The sequence below is a fragment of the Pipistrellus hanaki genome, assembly GCF_964339955.1.
Source record: "Pipistrellus hanaki genome assembly, chromosome: 3".
NCBI classification, from domain to species: Eukaryota; Metazoa; Chordata; class Mammalia; order Chiroptera; family Vespertilionidae; genus Pipistrellus; species Pipistrellus hanaki.
In genome coordinates, this window is record NC_140505.1 from 138,932,413 (window position 1) to 138,954,949 (window position 22,537).

General features: G+C 38.6%; 2 protein-coding genes across 2 annotated transcripts; both read right to left on the reverse strand.

Annotated features, from left to right (window-relative positions):
* Positions 1-3,108: 3,108 nt before the first annotated feature.
* LOC311618768 (olfactory receptor 6C4) lies at positions 3,109-4,038 on the reverse strand (the record flags this gene model as incomplete). Its single annotated transcript, XM_084876351.1, has 1 exon — positions 3,109-4,038. One exon carries the CDS (start codon positions 4,036-4,038, stop codon positions 3,109-3,111), a length of 930 nt encoding a protein of 309 aa, XP_084732477.1.
* A 17,228-nt stretch (positions 4,039-21,266) lies between these two features.
* On the reverse strand, positions 21,267-22,211 carry LOC311618774 (olfactory receptor 6C2-like; the record flags this gene model as incomplete). The annotated part of the gene is made up of 1 exon (XM_084876354.1): positions 21,267-22,211. Exon 1 carries the CDS (start codon positions 22,203-22,205, stop codon positions 21,267-21,269), a length of 939 nt encoding a protein of 312 aa, XP_084732480.1. The 5' UTR covers positions 22,206-22,211.
* Positions 22,212-22,537: the final 326 nt, after the last annotated feature.

Here is a 22,537-nt window from a genome sequence, read left to right on the forward strand (position 1 = left end):
CTGGCCATCTTGTGGTGGCCATCTTGGGGCAGGATCTTTGACCACATGAGGGCAGCCATATTGTATGTTGGAGTGATAGTCAATTTGCATATTACTCTTTTATTAGATAGGATAGAGGCCTGGTGCATGGGTGGAAGCAGGCTGGTTTGCTCTGAAGGGTGTCCCAGGTCAGGTTGGGGGTTCCCTTGGGGCATGGGACAGCCTGGGTGAGGGGCCTGTGGTGGTTTTCAGGCCACCTACACTCCCTGGTGACCCAAGCGGAGGTTCTGGTATCTGGAATTTATTTACCTTCTACAATTGAAACTTTGATTTTTTTTTTTTCAGAGAGGAAGAGAGAGGAATACAGAGTTAGAAACATCGATGAGAGAGAATCATCGATCAGTTGCCTCTTGCACACCCCCTACTGGAGATGTGCCTGCAACCCAATTACATGCCCTTGACCGGAATCGAACCTAGGACCTTTCAGTCCGTAGACTGATGTTCTACCACTGAGCCAAACTGGTTTCGGCTACAATTGAAACTTTGTAGCCTGGAGTGGAGCCAAGCCTCCTGCTTGCTCCATGGCTGCTGCCATTTCTGTTTGGATTTGTTTACCTTCTATAATTGAAACTTTGTAGCCTTGATCGAAGGCCTAGGCTGGCAAGGGCAGGTGGGAAGCTTGGCTTCTTTCATTGCCTGGGAAACCCAAGCCTCCCTCCTGTTCTCTGTGGCCGTAGCCATCTTGGTTGGGTTTATTTGCATACTCACTCTGATTGGCTGGTGGGCATGACTGGTGGGCATGGCTTGTGGGTATAGCAGAGTGATGGTTAATTTGCATTTTACTCTTTTATTAGTAGGATAAGCCCACAGCCTCTGAGGGCTTAGGGAGAGAGAATAGAAAAATGGTGCCCTAAGAGTAGCAGAGAAGCCACTGTTTTTTTTTTTTTTTTTTATATTTTATTGAGATTTTTACAGAGAGGAATAGAGAGTTAGAAACATTGATTTTTACAGAGAGGAATAGAGAGAATCATCGATCACTTGCCTCTTGCACACCCCCTATTGGAGATGTGCCTGCAACCCAGGTACATGCCCTTGACCGGAATCGAACCCGGGACCTTTCAGTCGGCAGACTGACGCTCTACCACTGAGCCAAACCGTTTTCGGCAGAAGCCACTGTTTTTATCTCCTTACTCTAGCACTGCTTGGATATTGTCCTCAGAATACTAGACAGGTAAAACTGTTTCTTTTGATTGTTGTCCACAGTAATAAAAGGAGGAATAAAACCCACCAATTTATACGTTTAGGCATTGAACATTCCAATAGCTCAGGTGCAGAATCAGTAATTTTATTTCTTTGCTTATCAATACCTTGTATTATGTTCCAAGTATGTATTAACATAAGCCAGCTTCAATGAATAGTTTCATTAAAGCATGACATATTTTTCTTGGGCAAGCTAATTTAGAAGGAATTATATTCCTTCTCAAATTAATTTCTAAATACTCATATTGTAAAGGCTGGGTGAAGCCCTGGCTAGTGTTCTTAAAATGTGGCTTACACTAAATAATGTTCTTTCTTACCTCAGCATACTCAGAGATATCCAGGGCATGAATCCTTGCACTGGGCCTCTAGTATGCATATAAGATCTTTGGTTAATCTTTTCCTGCCCTTCCCCCTTCTCCCTCCTCTCTTCCCTCTCAGATTCATTAGTCTGTTCCATGTTTCCATGCCTGTGTGTTGAGCGTCTGCCCCCTGGTGGTCAGTGTGCATCATAGATACCAGTCAAATGGTGGAACAGTCAAACAGTCACTTAAGCTTTTATATATATAGATGCGCAAGTACTCAGATTTCCAAAATGTTCCTGGTTCCATTGAAATTGAGCCCCTCCCACCACCTATTCCAATTTAAGTTGCTACACTGATCCATGTGTGGAGTTCTTGGTAGGATAGTCTATTCCTAGTTAGTTGCTAAAACTCATAATTTGGAACATTCTAGATATAAAACTGTGTTGATTATGTGCATACATATGAGCCTAACCAGTGGTCAAGGACAATAAGGGGGTGGGGGCATGAGTGGGGGGGGGGGACTGGAATAGGGGGTTGAGGACAAATATGTGATACCTTAATCAATAAAGAAATAAAACAAACTGTATTGATATCACTAATTTCCCCCCCACTTTATGAAACAGGCATCCATGGCTAATATTAAAAAGGAAAGCAAAACTTGTGGAAAAGTTAAAAGAATGGAGCCATGTCACAGGATTTGTCTGTTCTAATATCTAACAAAAGTAGGCAAAAGATAAAAAAAATCACAATTAACAAAAAATTACCAGAATCTGCCAAAAAGAGAGAGCGGGAAATATAATATATTAACTTAAAAAGATATCAGCTAAGAAAAGCAACACTATCGATATATCCTTTAAAGATATGTGAAAGGCTTCTGACCTTGCCTCTAGAAACCTCTTTGAACCATAACTTCTAGAAAAATAAACGTGAGTTGGCAAAAATCTGATTATTTTTACTTCATTTGGAGAAAAATGGAGTGAATGTATATCCTTTAAGAAACTCTTCCTTTGTGGAAAGATGGAAGTTATAATGACTACAGTTGGAAAATAAGTAAAAAAGGGGAGGAGAATAAAAATTATTGACACTTAGAAGCATAATCTCCAGGGCCCCAGGATGAAGAGCAATGTCAATGCTAGACTTCCTTCAAGACAATGCTGGGAATATAACTTCCTTTCTTAAACCTTCAAGTAACTCTATAGCTAATCACTGAATACCTGCATGATTTGGCCTCTCATTTTCACTTAAAATTAATATTTTCCTAGTCTCCTAAATAAGTAATATGCTTTTTCCTTATATGGCAAATCATTTCTGGAAAACAGTTAATTTCTCCAATTCTTTTCTATAAATTTTCATTCATCCTTCTCTAATAACACCATGCTATTTTATTTGAAAAATAAACTCATTACACAAATTTACAGTTCATAAACCTTTCTGTCACACTAGACTATAGATTCCTTGAAATTAGGAGAGATGCTTTTCATATTTTTACCTTCAAAAGCCAGTTCAGCACTTAAAATATGGTACACTCAATACATTAAAATATTATATATCCTTTTTTTTTTTTTTTTTAAAGTTTCACAATCTTTCTGATGGTGTCCTTGAATGCCTTCTTCACTTGCTGATTCCTTAGAGTGTAAATGAAGGGGTTTAACAAGGGAGTAACCGAAGTGATCAGCACAGCTATTCCTTTGTTGAAAGCACCTACTTCTTTTGTAGAGGGATTAATGTACATAAACATGCAGCTGCCATAAGAGAGGAGGATGACAATCAAGTGAGAGGAACAAGTGGAGAACGCCTTTGTCCGCTGCTGGGCAGAAGGGATCCTCAGAATGGTCCTAATAATATACGTGTAAGAAAGGGTCACCAGTACCAGCGTAACCACTAGAGTGACAGCAGCCACGAGGATAACCACGCGTTCTAAGAGCCTTGTGTCTGAGCAGGCAAGCTCCAGGAGGGGCCCATAGTCACAGTAATAGTGATTCAGCACATTGGAGGCACAGAAATCCACCTGGCTCATCAGCAAGATTGGGGGTAAGATAGCTAGGAGCCCCCCCAGCCAGGAGCAAAACACAAGTTGTATGCAGACTCTGCTGCTCATAAGGGTCAGGTAATGCAGGGGTTTGCATATGGCCACATAGCGATCATAGGACATAGAGGTAAGGAGGTAAAACTCTGTTGCCCCAAGAAATATAGCAAAAAAATATTGAATAAAGCACCCAGCAAAGCTGATGACTTTATTTCCTGTTGTGATGCTGATCAGAAATCTGGGAATAAAAATGGATGTGAAGGAAATTTCCAAGACAGAGAAATTCCGGAGGAAGAAATACATGGGGGTCTGGAGGTGTGGGTCTACCAGTGTGAGTACGATGATGGTCAGATTTCCTAGAACACTTAGCATGTATGTGAGGAGCATAAAGGTGAATATCATGACCTGGATTTCAGGTTGGTTTGTGAGGCCAGACAGAATAAATTCAGTAAACATGGTCCTGTTTTTCATTGTTGATCTTCAGTTGATCTAAAAAAAAAAAAATGAGAAAGATGAAAACGAAATTTTCTCAGGCTGGGAGAGATCAAGCCGACTGTCACTAATAGAATCAGGTTATATATTAATTACTCTCCATCTAATTGACTTAAGCCAGTGTCCCATTGGACTGGACTAGACTCTATGGATGCCCCAGGTCTTCTGCAGAAGTGACCTTTTTCTAAGTCTTATAGTTCCTCAAGTGCATCTATTCCTGTACTCTTAACAGAATATGTTACAGAATTTTTTTTTTTTTCCAGAACAATATGTTTTGGAACCTATCCTTTCCCCCTAAAATCTTCAGGAAATCTCCACATTTAAATCACTTTTCTCTGACTCTTATTAGTCTCTCCTACTTCTGTGCTCTTGATAGAAATATCTCTATCTCATTCTGTTTTCTGTGCTTTCTTTCCCTTCCCTGGTGCATTTCCCCCTTTGTGTATTTTTTTCCTTCTCCCTGTACTACTTGATGCTTCACTGGATATCTGTCATAGATCCCCCTCTCCATTACTGTCCGCATCTCTGATTTCCTTGTTTTGTGCACCAATGTGGAATTTCCCCTCACTGATGATGCTGAAGATCTGGATATAGAATTGATTTTCTCTATACCTCCACTCCTTTTGTGAGATGAATTTGTAATAGGCTTTTAGAACTTTTAAAATCTTGGTCCAACACTGTCTTATTTTATGCCATGAGCATTTTTGTCTACGTGAACAAGGCTCAGGCATCAATAAATAATATTAATTAGCATTTTTTTTACATGTTTCTCTGTCACATTCAGTGTCCTAGGAATTTATTTTGTATATATCGCCAGGAAAAGAGATCTTTAGAGAGCCACAGGCAGCATCTCAGAGTGGATTTTGTCCCAGTCTTAAAGGATCCCCAGTGGCAAACCCAGGACCACAATTCATTATGCTTTACACTTTCCTGTCTTCTATTCTTGGGATACAGAACCAGGAAGAGGGAGATCAAAGTTTCTAACAATAAGATTCTTTTGTAGATAAATTGGTAATCCCCAAGAAGGAAACTTTGATGGAGGCATTTTGTGTTCATCTTTAGGTTTTTCTGATTAAGAGGCAAAGACAATTCGCATGCATATAGGTTAGAAAAATCATATCCTCACAATCATTCTTGACAATCTCTCTATTATTCCATTCAGATTTTTGAGAAACTAGGTGATGTTAAACATTTCTCTGAATCCCCTACAGCCCTCCCTCCTCTGTTTGTACTAACCTGTGGTCTTTGGCAAGTACTGTGTTTTCATCCAGATTTTCACAATTGATTGAGTTCATGATCCACTTTTATGGAATAACATCAGTGACTTTAAAAACATACGTTCTTGACAATCTGGATGACTGCAGAGGACTGTTTATCTTACCTTTCCTAAGAGGTAAATCAAAGGTGAAACGTGCCATGTGAATCTCTGAATTGTAGGAAATGTAACATGTTTTCTATTAACTTCCCATCCACATTCTATCATTTTCTTAATAGAAGTAACCAAGTTTGTAGAGATTAATTAGGAAGGAAGTATATTACCTTTCATTCTAAGAATTCAAACCAGAATCAAATCACAGTTTCTGAGGGACATAGTCCTGCACATACGTAATAAAAAGGAAAAATAAATAAGCTACCCCTCTCCTAGCAATGACAGAATTAGAAGAGAGGACTTCAATAGACTGAACATTCCTTAATATTTCTGTTTTAAGAGAGATTATTGTGAAGTCCTTAGAAGGCAGGGTATGAACTTTGCAGAGTTTATATTAGCCAGAGTGATACAGATTTTATCTGCCTATTTTTTTTAGAACCGGCACATGGGGATCAATTTCCTGAAGAAGCTAAAGATGCCCTGAGGACCCAAATTCAAAATGCGCAAATAAAACTCAGTTGTTGATAATTTTGAGAACAAGTTGCCAACATGTGGCTGCAAAGGGAAGTTCCTGAGAGACATGATAAGGGTTCCATGAAAATCTCTGCCACAGCCACGAGGTTTGTGGAGTTGAGAACAATGTAGTGAGTCCTCTGGGAACTGGTATGCCTGACAATGCATAGTTCCTATTATGCATTGTTCTCATTATTTTTGCCTTTAATAACCAAATTTGGCCAGTGCTCAATCTTGGTATAAATGGATGTCACTTCACAGTGGATTACAACCATCTTAATACCATAGAACCCTTTATTAAGATCTCCATACTAAAATCAATATTCAATATTATAGTCAATATCACTCAAATTAATATTCTACTCATCAACTAGAAAATATTTTGCTTTTATAAATTTGACTACTATGTTTCACTCTATGCATAGTTCCACAGTCTCTCAGAAGCATTTTTCTTTACAATAAAGTTTCACTTAACTCCCCAGGAGATATTTCAAAAGCCCTGTCAGTGCACATACCTTCACGGGCAAGATCTTAACCACACCCAACTCATTCCAGGAACACAGGTGTGACATTCTATTGATAACACCAACTTGCAAGGAAATTCAAACAATATACACATTGACAAGGGATCTACAAACAGTTGTCACAGAACTTTCCAACCAGGTTGGGCCGTTGAATCCTGTGAAATTTACTTCAGTAAAATTTCAGGACGTTACTCATCAGCCCAAGGGTGATTTATACCTGATGCAGTAAGGAGCCAACGCTTCCCTTTCATCAGCACTTTCTACTTCAAAATAGACGCAATATTTATTGTTTACTTGTTCCTCATTTATAAATTTTAAGACCATTATATTACTAGTTTCAGGTGTATAGCATAATGATTTGGTATTTCTATATTTTGAGAAATGATTACAACAAAAAATCTAATTAACATCCTTCATTATACAAAGTTACAGATTTGTTTCTTGTGATGAGAACTTTTAAAATATACTTACTTAGCAACTTTCAAATATGCAACACAATATTATTAACTACTAGAGGCCCGGTGCATGGATTCAAGCTCTGGTGCGGTTTCTCAGCCTGGCCTGCGAGGATCAGGTTGAAACTGGCAGTCTGATATCCTCTGAGGGGTTCTGGATTGCAAAAGGGTGCAGGCCAGGCCAAGGGAGCCCACTGGTGCATGGGGCCTCTAGTATGCATATAAGATCTTTGATTGATCTCTTCCCGTTTTCTACCTCCCCCTTCCCCTTCCCTCTTAGATTCATCACTCTGTTCCACGTTTCCATGCCTGGGCATTGAGCATCTGCTCCCTGGTGGTCAGTGTTCATCATAGTTACCAGTCAAATGGTCAAATGGTTGGAGGGTTGAATGGTCAGATAGTTGCTTAGGCTTTTATATGTATAGATAGCCAATATGTTGTATATTATATTGATATATCAGGTTCTGCAAGGCAGACAACATTCTAAGACAAGGATTATTATTAAAGTTTGCAATAACTTAGTTTCCATAATCTTAGATTTAAGAATCTGGGCTACCAAGTATATATCTATATCTATATCTATATCTATATCTATATCTATATCTATATCTATATCTATATCTATCTATATCATCTATATCTATCTATATCTATATCTATATATACTTTGATATATACTATATCATCTATATCTATCTATATCTATATCTATATCTATATCTATATCTATATCTATCTATATCATCTATATCTATCTATATCTATATCTATATCTATATATACTTTGATATATACTATATCATCTATATCTATCTATATCTATATCTATATCTATATCTATATCTATCTATATCATCTATATCTATCTATATCTATATCTATATCTATATATACTTTGATATATACTATATCATCTATATCTATCTATATCTATATCTATATCTATATATACTATATATCTATATATATACTATATAACTATATATATATAGTTAAACTTCACCTGAGGATATTTTATCATTATATATATATATATATATATATATATATATATATATATATATATAGTTAAACTTCACCTGAGGATATTTTACCATTGATGTTTTTTAGAGAGAGTGGAAGGGAGGGGGAGAGACACAGAGAGAGAAACATTTATGTGAGAGACAGACACATTGGTTGCCTTCCTCATACACCCCACTAAGGCTGCAATTGAGGTATGTGCCCTTGATGGGAATTGAACCCAGGATCCTTCAGTACACAGCCAGTGCTCTATTCACAGAGCCATGCTAGCAAAGGCCAAAACATATACTTTTAAATAAATTTTACTTACTTATTTAATTTTATTTTTTCCCATCACCATTTATCCCTTCTATTCCCTCTTCCACCTCCATCCCCTCACCTCCTATCACCTCAATCACCCCCATCCCCCGAATTGTATGCCTGCTCTCTATCTATGAGTCTGTCTTTATTTTACGTGGTAGTTCAGATTAGTCATTAAATTCCACATGTGAGTGGAATCATATGGTACTGGTCTTTTTGACTGGATTATTTCACTTAGCATAAAGTTCTCCAGGTTCATCCATGGAACAGACTGATGAATAAAGGGTAATACTGCCTTCTTTTTTTTTTATGGCCAAATAGTATTCTATTGTGTAAATGTACCACAGCCATTTTATCTACATTTATCTACTGAGGAACCCTGGGGCTGCTTCCAAATCCTGGCTATTATAAAAAATGCTGCAATCAGCATTGGAGTACATATTTCTTTTGGATTAGTATTTCTGGTTTTTTAAATTAAATTAAATTAAATTAAATTAATTAATTAATTTTTATAAATTCCCAGAAGGGAAATCATTGGGGCATAAGGTAGTTCTATTTTTAACTTTTGAAGGTAACTCTACAACCAATATGGTGGCATAGGTACATGCCTGTACTCACTGTCTCCCACAACCACATCAAAATTACAACTGAAATACAGAGAAACCATTATCCAGAACCTCCTTAAATCTGGCTTAATGGAAGCCCTACAACTAGAGAAGTAAATAAGAAAGCCACTGAGACGGGTAGGAGAAGTGGAGGCATGGAATGGGCTAGTCCAGCACCCACTTGTGTTGCTTTTTTGATCAGGAGGGAGATCACCTCTGTGGAGGCCCTCTGTGAGGAGCAAAGTGGTCCCAGCCCCACACCGGACCCCTAATCCAGGTTCCCAGAGCTGGGAAGAGAAGGCCCCATAACTACAGGCTATAAAAACCAGTGGGAATTTCAGCTCAGTGACACGAAAGCTGTTGGAGACCCAGGTGTTCCTTTTAAAGGGCTTGCACATGAACTGAACTTACAAGGTCCTGCTTCCTTTGTTCTCCAGGGCCAGGGTGAGCCTCTGGCAGACCCAGACACATACAAGGAGGAATTGGATTGTCTGTATTTGGACAGGAACTTGGTGATGGCTTCCTATCAGAGGGAAGTGTTGATAGATGTTATTGTTCTTATGCTGGCAGCCATTCCTGTTTATTCCCTGAGATTCTGCCCCATCCAATTTGTAGCCACACTCAATCTGTGTTCAGCAACTTTTGAATATTAATGGCCTGTTCTTCTTTAGGCTTCAGACTTTGCTAAAATCTCTCAAACAAACTGCAGCTAGGTCAGGGAGCCCCAAACCTATCAATAAAAGACCCAAGACCTGGCACTAGGACCAGCCTGTCTTGTTTCAGAGCTTGGCCTTGACTGGGCACTTTCTAACCCAATAAAAATAGGAGAAATCTGCAGATCTCTCTGTAGCTGCTGCTAGGTGCCCCCAGACAGTGGCTGATTTTGCAATTCCCTTGATAGCCAAGAGCTAGTGCACACAGAATGAGACCATACCAAATTACAACTCTACATATTCATAGCTACACATTCAAGAGACAGACTCAGTGAGCACCAAAGGCCCACTGAAGGAAATACACTTACTGGGGGTCGCCATAGGGTATCTCCTGCACAGTAGGGTAGCTCTCCCACTGTAGTTGCAGCTGGCCCCCACAGCCAATTGGCCTAGGGGTCAATTCCTCCCAGTGACATCAACAGCAATCAAGTCTCAATGACAACCAGACTGCTCACAGCCCACAAAGGGGTGCACCTGGAGCTCCCAGCTCAGGTGACTGGGAAGTCTGAGCCACTGGGACCTATAGGACACCTACTACACAAGGCCACTCTACCAACTCAAAGAGACTTAGCAGCTGCATCCCATACTTAGAAACAAACAGGAAAGCAGCTAAAATGTGGAGACAAAGAAACATGTCACAAATGAAAGAATTGGAATAAAGCAAACTACTGGATATAGAGTTCAAAATTACGGTTATAAGGTTATTCAAGAATCTTCTTGAAACCTCTAAAAGACTTAGTGAAACTTTGAAGGATCTTAGTGAGAATAGAAAAAAAGAAAGAAAAAAGAAAAAAAAAAAAAAAAGGAAAGGGATCAGTCAGAAATTAAGCATGCACTGATTGAAATAAAGAATAATATACAGGGATTCAACAGTAGAGTAGAGGATTCCAAGAATCAAATAAAAATTTTGAAATATGAGGAAGCAAAAAATATTAAATCAGAAGAACAAAAAGAAAAAAGAATTAAAAAATATGAAGATAGTGTAAGGAACCTCTGGGACAACTTTAAGTTTATCAACATTCACATTATGGGAATGACAGAAGAAGAGAGAGAGCAAGATAATTAAAAAGCTATTTGAAAGATATTGCTAAGACATATGTCTGCTATTTTGCTGCCAATGGAGACTTGTAGGATTCTTATGGTTTCCCATCTTACATTTAAGTCCTTTAGCCATTTTGAGTTTGTCTTTGTATATGGTGTAACTTGGTGATTAGTTTCATTTTTTTTTGCATGTATCTGACCAAATTTCTCAGCATCACTTACAGTATTTATAAAACCTATTTGAAGAAATATTTACAAAAAAACTTCCCCTACTTGGTTTTTGTTTCTTGGGAGTTTTCTGATTATTGCTTCAATTTTACTAGTTGTACTCTGTCTATGCAAATTATATGATTCTTCCTGATTTAGTTTTGGAAGGTTGTAAGTTTCTAAAAATTTATCAATTCTTTCCAGAGTGTACAATTTGTTGACACATAGTTGTTCATAATATTTTCTTACAATTCTTTGTATTTCTTTGTTGTCAGTTGTTACTTCTCTTTCATTTCTGATTTTATTTATTTGGGTTCCCCCTTTTTGTCTTGATTAGTCTGGTTAAAGGTTGACCAAGTTTGTTTATCTTTTCAAAGAACCAGCTCTTGGTTCACTGATCTTTTGTATTGTTTTTTTTTTTTTTTAAAGACACTAATTTATTCTGCTGTTTATTATTTTCTTCCTTTTACTGACTCTGGGCTTTGTTTGCTGTTCTTTTTCAAATTCCCATTAATGTAAAGTTAGATTGTTTGTTTGAGTTTTTCTTTATTTTTGAGGTAGGGGTGTAATGTTATGAATTTCCCTCTTAGGTCTGCTTTTCCTATTTCTCACAGATTTTGGTTTGTGTTCTCATTTTCATTTGTTTCAAGTTCCGATTTTTTCCTTGACCTCATTGTTAACACATTTATTGTTTAGTAACATGCTATTTAGTGTCCATGCCTTTGTGTGTTTTCAGTTTTCTTCTTGTGATTGGTTTAAAGTTTCATGGCATTATGGTTAGAGAAGATGCTTGATATGATTTTAATCTTCTTAAAATTATTGAGACTCGCTTGTGTTCTAAGCTTTGTGTGTGTGTGTGTGTGTGTGTGTGTGTGCGCACGCGAGCGTGCAATTTTTTCTGACTGATTTCACTTAGCATATTTTCAATGTCCATCCATGTTGTCACGAATGGCAGTATTTCATTTTTTTTATTTTTATGGAGAGTAGTATTCCAATGTATATATGTAGCACATCTTCTTTATCCAATCATCTAGTGAAGAACTTTGATTGTTTCCATTTCTTGACTATTGTGAATAATAATGAAATGAACATAGGGGTGCAAATAAATGTTTTTGCATTTTTTAGGTAGAGACCCAGAAGAAAAGTTACTGGGTCATATAGTAACTCTATTCTTAATTTTTTGAGGAACCTACATACTGTTTTCCATAGTGACTGTACCAGTCTACATTCCCACAGCAGTGAATAAGGGTTCCGGATTCTCCACAACCTCTCCAACATTTGTTACTTGTGTTGTTGGTAATAGCCATTCTAACAGGTGTGAGGTGGTATCTCACTGTAGTTTTGATTTGCATTTCCCTAATAGCTAGTGAAATTGAGCATTCATATATCTGTTGGTCTTTTGTATGTCTTCTTCACCATTTATTTTTAACATTGTATATATGGGCTTTTAATAGATATAAGGAAGGAAAGTATAAAATCCATCCTGATTGAAAATAAAGCATTAAAATAGGTTTTATTTTCAGATGACATGAACATCATTATGAAAAATAAAGGGAAATATAAAATAGGTATTAAAACTAACAACTGAGCTTAGGACAGGAATAAGGTACAATGTCAATATAAAAACAACAATTGCATTTCAATAGACTAACAATGAACAATTAGAATTTGAAAATAAAAAAGCAGTTTATATTAAAACATGAGTTACTTAGGAATAAATCTAATAAATCTGTGTCATTTTTGAATGCTTAAAACTACAAATCATTGATGGGAAATAAATAAGTGGAGAGATGGGTCATGTTCATGGATCTGAAGACTTAATAGTGTGAAGACTAGAGTTCTCCAAAAATTTTAAACAAGCTCTCTTTCCTCTTATTTCATACTAATCAGTCAGTAATTATCATAACTATTTATAACTTTTATGTCTGCCCTAAACATTTTACCCAGGTAGTAAGATTTGCTTAAAGAATTTTAAAGCAGAGTCTCATTCGTTTGATACAGTTTTCTTGTAAGAAGGCTTTCTGCTTACTTTTTTACCTTTCTCAATGTGTCCTGGGTCTGATGAGAGTTCTATCTCTTCACAGGGCTTGACAGACTAGAAAACAGAATATCATGTTCTGGTCATATACATGAACTCTGGATCCAGGTGACCTGGGTTCGCATCTCAGCTTTTCTGTGTATTAGTTGTGTATCTTAGGCTCTATGCCTCAATTTACTTATTTGCAATAGTAGAATGATAACGGTAGCATGTTATTATTAACAAGGGGCCCAGTGCATGAATTTATGCATGGGTGGGGTCCAGCCAGCCCAGCCTGATAGAGGTGTGGGGGCTGATTAAGGGGTAGGGCCAGCAGGGGAAGAGCCGCAGGCAGTTGGCCAGCTGGCTCCACCCCCTGGTTGAACTCCTGGTCAAAGGGGACAATTTGCATATTAGTATTTTATTATATAGTACTAGAGGCCCAGTGCATGAATTCATGTATCAGTGGGATCCCTCTGCCTGTCCTATAAGATTGGGATGAAACCGGCTCTCCAACATCCCCGGAGAGGTCCTAGATTGCCAGAGGGTGCAGGCCATGCTGAGGAACTCCACCACTGCATGATCGGGCCAACTGGAGAGAGACTGGGGGAGGGCTTCAGGCCATGTCTGGCCCATCTCACTTAGTCCCAATTGGCCTGACCCCAGCAGCAAGCTAACCTACCTGTCAGACCATCTGCCCCCTGGTGGTCAATGCGCATCATAGTGACTAGTTGAGAGGTCGACCAAATGATCAAACAATTGGTTGGACATTTAGCATATTAAGCTATATATATATATATATATATATATATATATATATATATATATATACATACACACACACACACACACACACACATATATACACACACACATAAAGCATTTTATACATATATATGTATATATATCAAGCTTTTTATACATATATATTAAGCTTTTTATACATATAAATGTATATATATTAAGCTTTTATACATATATATGTACACACATATATACATATATATGTATAAAAAGCTTAATATATATATGTATAAAAAGCTTAATATGCTAAATGTCCAACCAATTGTTTGATCATTTGGTCTACCTCTCAACTAGTCACTATGATGCGCATTGACCACCAGGGGGCAGATGGTCTGACAGGTAGGTTAGCTTGCTGCTGGGGTCAGGTCAATTGGGACTAAGTGAGATGGGCCAGACATGCCCTGAAGCCCTCCCCCAGTCTCTCTCCAGTTGGCCCCGAAATATATATTGATGATAATAATAATATGCAATATATAGGGTTTCTAATACATTCTATTATCACCACATGTATTACTTAGAGCAATGCCTGGCACATAGTAAATACTATATGTGTTTTTTATTATTTCACTTGACCACAGGGATCTCCCTTCTGTATTGAAAGGACACATAATCTGTGTCATCCACATGGCACTTAAATATATGGTGCTCTGTGCAATTTCTGTAACATTAACTTTTTTAATGGTTGTATATTTTATATATGCCTTGGGCAGATCAACTTTGTTGAATTTTCTGTACTGCATAGCAAAATGCAAAACACATATTCAAATACTTGTTAAATTATGAACAAACGGAATTGAAAGACAGATAATTTCTAGAGCTTTTTCTATTCCTAGGAGAACTGATTAACTCAGCAAGAGCCACATTAGCATTTTGGAGGCTTTTAAAGATCCAAGTAACAAACTTTGTCTCTCTCCTCAGATTTGGCCACTTTGGGATCAATTGTGCTGACAAACAATGCATTCCCTAGGGGTCCTGGTTCTGAGGGACTAATAAAGACCTTTTGTTATCTTAAAGAATAAAAATTAAATAGTTGCTTAGCAGAAGTCAGACAACAGAGAGTGGCGAGGAAGGTACAATGGGAGCATCAAACAGGTCACCAGCAGGTTAAGGAGAAGAATGAGAGATGGGACAATGAGGTTGAAAGGCATCCTCACATTGAGTGGCCTGCAAAATTTAAATTTAAATTTTCTTTCAAATCCATCATTTATAGCCATAGATTTTCTCAGCATAAAGAAAATAGTTGTCATTTAACTTGAGGATTGTATTTATTTTTAATAGACTTAACTTTCTTTAGAATGATTTAGATTTACAGAACAATTGCAAAGATAGTATAGATTGTTCCTATATATCATATACTAAGCTTCGCATATTAATATCTTACATTAGTATGATGTATTTGTTGCAATTAATAAACCAAAACCAAATCATTATTTTTCAATATTATTTTTCATTCTTTTACTTTTAAATTGAATTAAATTCCTCCATCACCTATACCCCCTTCCACCTCCATTCCCCCTCCTATCACCATAATCATCACACTGTTGTCCCTGTCAGTGACTTCTTTCTCTTTTTTTCTCTTTTGCCCAATCCCTCCAACCCCCAGCTGTCACAGCTGTCAGCCTGCTCTCTATCTATAAGTCTGTGTCTACTATGTTTGTTAGTTTAGTTTGTTCATTAGATTCTACATATGAGTGAAATCATATGGTGCATGTCTTCACTGACTAGCTTATTTATCTTAGCATAAAGTGCTTTAAATCTCTCCATGTTTTTGCAAAAGGCAAAAATGCCTTATTTTTAATGGCCAAGTAATATTACATTGTGTAAATATACTTCAGCTGTTTTATCCTCTCATCTACTGATGAAACCTTGAGCTGTTTCCAGATATTGGCTATCCTAATATATAAAAACCCTGGGTCATAATGTCCAGGAATAAGTGAGCTCAACCAACAGGAAGTCAATTCTGCAGTCAGCTTCTGCAGTCAGTTCTGACTGCTTTCTCTGGAGGTACAGTGCCTCAGCACTGACTGCTGAGGGGACTGTGAATCAGGGACAGAGAGAGACCTGAAGAGAGAATCAGGGACTGTGGCAGCTTTTGATCAGCACTTGCCTCTCTTTCTCTCCCACTCTGGCCAGCAGCCACACCTCCAATTCTCTCCAGGCCTCCACTGGGGAGGCTGATCAACCCTGCCTTTCTGATCAGGCCCTGTTGATAGGCCTAGAGATACTGACTAGCATAGAAACCGACCAATCAGAACCAAATCTGGGTGAGTTGTGAAGAGCCAAAGGCTGCCTAGGAGGTGGAGCTTTTTATGCTGACTGGCATAGAAACCAACCAATCAGAATCAAATCTGGGTGAAGTGTGAGTAGCCAATGGATGCTTAGGAGGAGGAGCTTTTGCAGTTGACTGGCATAGAAACTGACCAATCAAAACCAAATCTGGCTCAACTATGAGGAGTCTATGGCTGACTAGGAAGTGGAGCTTTTGATGCTGACTGGCATAGAAACCAACCAATCAGAACCAAATTGGCTGGCAGAGGAGGGCAGTTAGGAAGATCAGGCCTGGGGAAGACAGTTGGGGGTAAGATCAGGCTGGCAGGGAGGGCTGTTGAGGGTGAGATCAGGCTGGCAAGTGAGGGCCGTTGGGGGCAAGATCAGGCCAGCAGGGGAAGTCTGTTGGGGTCAAGATTAGGCTGGCAGGGGAGGACAGTTGGGGGTGAGATCAGGCAGGCAGAGGCAGTTGGGAGCAAGATCTGTTCGGCAGGCAGAGGCAATTAGGAGAGATCAGGCAATTAGGAGAGATCAGGTGAGCACTTAGGAGCCAGTGGTCCTGATTGTGAGAGGGATGTTAGACTAAACTGGCAGTTGGATATCCCCTAAGGGGTCCCCAATTGGACAGGGTACAGGCTGGGTTGAAGGAACCCCATCTCCATGCACGAATTTCATGCACTGGAACACTAATTGTAAATAATAGTGCAATAACCATAGGGCACATATGTTTTTTAATATTGGTTTTTGGGGTTTCTTTAGATAAATTCCCAAAAGTGGGATCTCTGGGTTATAAGGCAGTTCCATTTTTAATTTTTTAAGGAAATTCCACACTGCTTTCCACAGTGGCTGCACCAGTCTGCATTCCCACCAACAGTGTGTGAGGGTGCCCTTTTCTCCATATCTTCACCAACACTTTGTTTGTTGATTTATTGTTGATAGCCATTCTGACAGGTGTGAGATGATATTTCATTGTGGTTTTAATTTGCATTTCTCCCATGATTAGTGACTTTGAGCACTTCTCATATGCCTATTGGTTATCTGTATGTCCTCTTTGGAAAAATGTCTACTTAGGTACTTTGTCCATTTAAAAAAAAAATATTTAATTGATTTTGTACAGAGAGGAAAGAAGAGAGATAGAGAGTTAGAAACATCGATGAGAGAGAGTCATCGATCAGCCGCCTCTTGCACACCACCTACTGGGGATATGCCTGAAAGCAAGGTACATGCCCTTGACCGGAATCGAACCCGGGACCCTTCAGTCCCCAAGCCGACGCTCTATCCATTGAGCCAAACCGGTCTCGGCTCTTTGTCCATTTTTAAATTGGATTCTTGTTTTCTGGTGTTGAGTTTTATAAGCTTTTCATAAATTTTGGATATGAAGTCCTTATCAGATGTATTGGTGAATATGCTCTCCCATTTAGTGGATTGTTTTTACATTTTGTTAATGGTTTCTTTTGCTGTGCTAGTTTGATGTAGTTCTATTTTTAAAATTTTTATTTTTTCCCCCTTGCCCAAGTATATCAGAAAAAATATTGCTACAAGAAATGTCTGAGGTTATACTGCCTATGGTCTCTTCTTGATTTTTAATGGTTTTGAGTCTAACATTTAAGTCCTTATCCATTTTGTGTTTATTCTTGTGTGTATTGTAAGAAGGTGGTCTAGTTTCATTTTTATGCATGTATCGTCATATTTTCAACAATGTTTATTAAATAGTCTATCATTGGTCCTACTATTTAATTATCCATTAAATAGTCTATCATTAGTCCTACTTTTAATTGATTTTCTGGAGAGAGGGGAAGGAAGAGAGAGAGAGAGAAGAGAAAGTTGCCTCCGATACAAGGATTGAACCAGAAACCTAGGTATGTGACCTGACCAGGAATAAAACCCATAACCTTTGGTGTATAGAATGACACTCCAACCAACTGAACCATTTGATCAGGTCCTTGAAATGTAGTGTGTTTTTTCCTTCAGACATTGAATTCTTCATTTCTGACAGGTCCTTTTTTTATGGCTTCTATGTCTTTTTTCATGCTGCTGAGCATCCTTATAATCATTGCTTTGAACTCTATATCTGGTAAATTGCTTGCCTCCATTTTATTTAGCTCTTCTTCTAGAGAATTCTCTTGTTCTTGCATTTGGGTTCTGTTTCTCTGTTTCCTCATATGGCTGCTTCTTTGTGTTTATTTCTGTGTTTTAGGTAGATCTGCTATGAGACCTACCTTGGTAGTGTGGCCTCATGTTGTAGGTGTCCTTGGAACCCAGTGGTGTAGTCTCTTTGATCACATGACCTGGAGCTCTAGGAATGTCCCTTTTGTGGGTTATGTAGGCTAACCTGTTGTAATTAAATTTTGACTGCTATTGGGCTGTTCAAGCATGGGATCCATACTTAGGCTGACTGCTGTGAGGCTTAAATCCCAACATGGCATGTGAGCTGCTGTTCATGTTCTGATCATATGATGTGGTATTCGCCTCAGCAGGCTTTGGTGTCTGCTGAGATCTTGCTTTGGATATACTGTGTGTGAAGCTTACAGGATCCTGCTCTGTTGTTATCTGAAGCTGGTCACTGGGTGTATTGCATATGGGCCTCTTGTAGGGACTCTGATGTAGGACAACGTCAGATGTTGCCTCTGACTGGCCCTGGGAAACCTGTTTGGAGCTATGAATGATCCAGTTTGTGGCTGCCTCTGCTGGACCTGGGTGTGTGTGCAGAAAGGACCAAGTTGCACACCAAGTCTGGCTTTTTTTTTTTTTTAACCAGCACTGAGTTTGGGAAAGGCAGCAAAGTTCTCTGAGAACCCTACTTGTTTAGTTTAGGCACTGTAAGAACCTCTGGCTGTACTCCTCTATAGGGCATAAGCTCTACAGAATAGGGTGAGATGAATTCCAGAAGGTGGAGCTATTGCTTTCCCTTATGCTGCTAACTCATGGAGGAGAGTGTTCTGCCCCAGAAAGATGGCTTGTACAGTGGGGGAATGACTCAGTATAGGGATCCTGGAGGCTTACCCTTCAGTACTCCTCCCTGAGAGTCACCAACCCCAGACTCTCCTCGTGTGGTTCTAGTCTGCTCTGCCTTCCTTCTGCCAGAGCCCAAGGTGAGTGACTGTGAATGGATTTTTATGCATTGCCTTTCAAAGAGCCATCTCTTCCTGGTGGGCAGAAGCCCTGCTGCTTTTCACTGCCAGATGCTATGTACTTTCTGGATCTGGTGCTCCAGGCTGGAAGCCTGGCTTGGGATTCAGACCCCACACTTCCCTGGGTGATCACCCCGCAGCTGACACATACCTTCAGAACCTCAGCTGCCACCTGTGGGAGCCCTGCCAATTCTCTTACTTCTTCACACTTCCTATCAGTCTTGATGTGGCTTCTTCTATAAGTCCTTGGCTATAAGGCTTCTCTGCAGCTCTTCTTCAGGATGATTTTTCTGTAATTTAGTTGTAATTTTAGTTTGGTCTGAGAGGTGGTGAGTGAAGCTTCCACCTAATTTGCTGCCATCTTGGGTCTCAAAATGTTTTGAGTACATTTAATTATAAAACAAATTCTGTTTCCTGAAAGCTGTAGCCAGCAGCCCTGGCAGAAGAGCTTCTTTGAAGGCAGAGTGAATGACTTGAATCATTATCATTAAATGAAGTCCATAGTTTATTCAGATTTCCATAGTTTTAACCTAATCTCTGTCCTCCTTCCCCACGACCCCCCTGTTCCACAATCCCCTGTAGGATACCACATTACATTTAGTTGTCCTGGGTTGGGGCTGAGGAGGATCCTATAACCAAGGTAGGTGCCCTTGACGTGCATGGAACCTGGGATCTTTTGGTCTGCAAGCCGACGCTCTATCCACCGAGCCAAATGAGCTAGGTCCAGGGCATGACTTATGGCTATTGATGTTGACCTTGATTGCCTGATTGAATAGTGTTTGTCAGTTTGTCAGTTTCTCCTCTGTAAAGTTTCCTCTTCTTTTGGATGGAGTATCTACATAAATTATTTGAAACACTTCTACACAGGAGATTTCTCTCTTCTCTCTCATTTATTAATTTTTAAAATCATTTATTTATATCAGTATGGGCTCTAGGAGATTAGAAATTTTAAATGAAAAAAGAAGAAATGCCTTGGAGAATAGAGTCCTTCTTTCCCTGAATACTTGTGAAGTCTAAAATATGTTTGTACTTAAACTCTAGGCATTATCTTGTAGGAACAACTGAAAATATGATCAAAAGTAAAGGTACACTCGAAGAACCAGATGTTAATAGACATAGGTAATAGTTGCACATGTACTATAAAAGCAAACAATTTTACTTTCACAATTATACAACCTGAACAATAAAATGGCTTTTTAATTATTTAATGGCAAGAATTTCAATTATTTGGTCCAAAGTTCCTACATGACTATTACCTGTTTTTCCACCTCTCTCCCTCTTTTCTAAGTTTATCCTTTTTTTCTGCACTATATCTGGATTTGATCTTCAGTAGTCAGTCTATGCTAAGCAATCAAATGCCTCTTAGATGTCTTTCCCAAATTATGAGCTCTTTTGATATTTTGATTAATTCTCTTAATCTCTAACATCCTTCTTAAATCAAGGGACAACATAAGTCTGAATATTGGAGAACTTATTTAACCAAGATTTAGTTATCCTACCCCTAAATTCAGGCTTATTCTCCTTGAGTCTAAGACTTGGCACCATCAATGTTAATGTTAGTGGAAGGCATCCAGCACTTGGAAGTCCTGTTTTTTTCCTTCTTATATTTCCCATGCAATAGTCTTCCAGAAAGGCCAGTAGAAACACTTTGTGTGTGTGTGTGTGTGTGTGTGTGTGTGTGTAAATTGGCTTAAAGAAAAAACAATTATTTTCACTGATTTTGAAATTGCCCTATTAACATTTCATTTCTGAAAAATGGACATTTTAAAATGAGAAGAAGAGCTCTGGAATGCACACTTTTCTTTGAGATCACTTTTACAGCTTCAGTAAAGAATCTTCAGTTACTTTTGTGTAATCAGAGGCTAGATATTGAAGTATTCTCAACAAGTGAGAAATGGTCTCTCAACATTTATATTCCACATCATAAGAAGACTTTATGGTTAGACATACAACTTTATTTATTTGCATTTTCTTTTTATGACATTGCATATGTTGAGAATCTAGTCTCTGAAATGTGCATTTATTGAAGAAACCATTCAGAATGAAATAAACTCAAACAAAAGAGAAATAAAGAGCTTGATTTTGGCTTTTGTATTGTAAGAGACAAAGGTTCTTGGGGGCAGAACAGCTCGATCAATCTCAGAATAAGAAGAAACCATTTATTTGGCAAATTAAATTAATGTCACCCATGGGTTAGATTTAAACTTAATTTAATAACCTCTAAAAACATTCATCGTCTCTCACTTCTTTGTGAGAAATGCAATCCATTTTACGGTGTCCTTGAAGGCATCTTTCACTTGTTTGTTGCGAAGGGTATAAATGAATGGATTGAGCAAAGGGGCAACTGAAGTGGTGAGCACAGACACCACTTTATTTATGGCCACTCCTTCCTTCGCTGAAGGTTTGATGTAGATGAAGATGCAGCTGCCATAGGTGAGGGAGACCACAATCATGTGGGAAGAGCAGGTGGAAAAGGCCTTTTTCCTTTGTTGGGCAGAAGGGAACCTTAGAATAGTCTTGATGATGTATGTGTAGGAAAGCACTACGCACACTAACGTAATAATGAGTGTCAGCACGGCAAAACTCAAAACAACTCTCTCTATTAACGCTGTGTCCGAACAGGTTATTTGTAAAAGAGGAGATGTATCACAGCCAAAATGATCAATCACATTCGAATCGCAGAATTCCAGCTGGAGGCCCATGCTTAGAGGTGGGAAGATAATCAACAGGCCAGCAAACCAACAGCAGAGAACGAATATAGTGCAGACTCTGCTGTTCATGATGGTTGTGTAATGCAGGGGCTTACAGATGGCCACGTAACGGTCATAGGACATGGCGGCAAGGAGAAAAAATTCTGTTGCTCCAAAGAGGACAACAAAAAATATTTGGGTGGCACAAGCGTTGTAGGTAATGGTATTATCTCCAGTTATCATAGTATACAGGAATCTGGGAATACACACGGTGGTGAATGAAACTTCTAAGAAAGAGAAATTCCGGAGGAAAAAGTACATGGGAGTTTTAAGGTGGGAATCCAAAAGTGTGAGGGTGATGATGGTGAGGTTCCCAGACACACTCATCATGTAGGTGAGAAACAAGAATACAAAAAGCAGAACTTGCAGGTTTGGGTCATCTGTCAGTCCCAGCAAGATGAATGTGGTTATGGCTGTATAGTTTTTCATCCCTGCCTTGTGCCAAGTCAAATGTACTTCCACCTGAAGAGAGAAGTGTCATAAGAAGCTAGAAGCAGAAGGTAAATGAAAACTCCCCAACAAGCTAGCTCACTTTATTCTTTTGCTGAATAAGCAATTTGTTAACAAAGTGCCCTTGACATTGTACTAAGAGGCATATATAGGAAATATCTAATACAGAACAAATGCTTATAATTCTTTGATTAGAAAGCACATGTACAAAGATGTCAATTAAAAACAATACAAAACAAAAAAACATAAGTCAATTCTTCAACAATATTGCCTAGTAGTACAGATTTTGTCTTTATCATGAAGGAAATAGC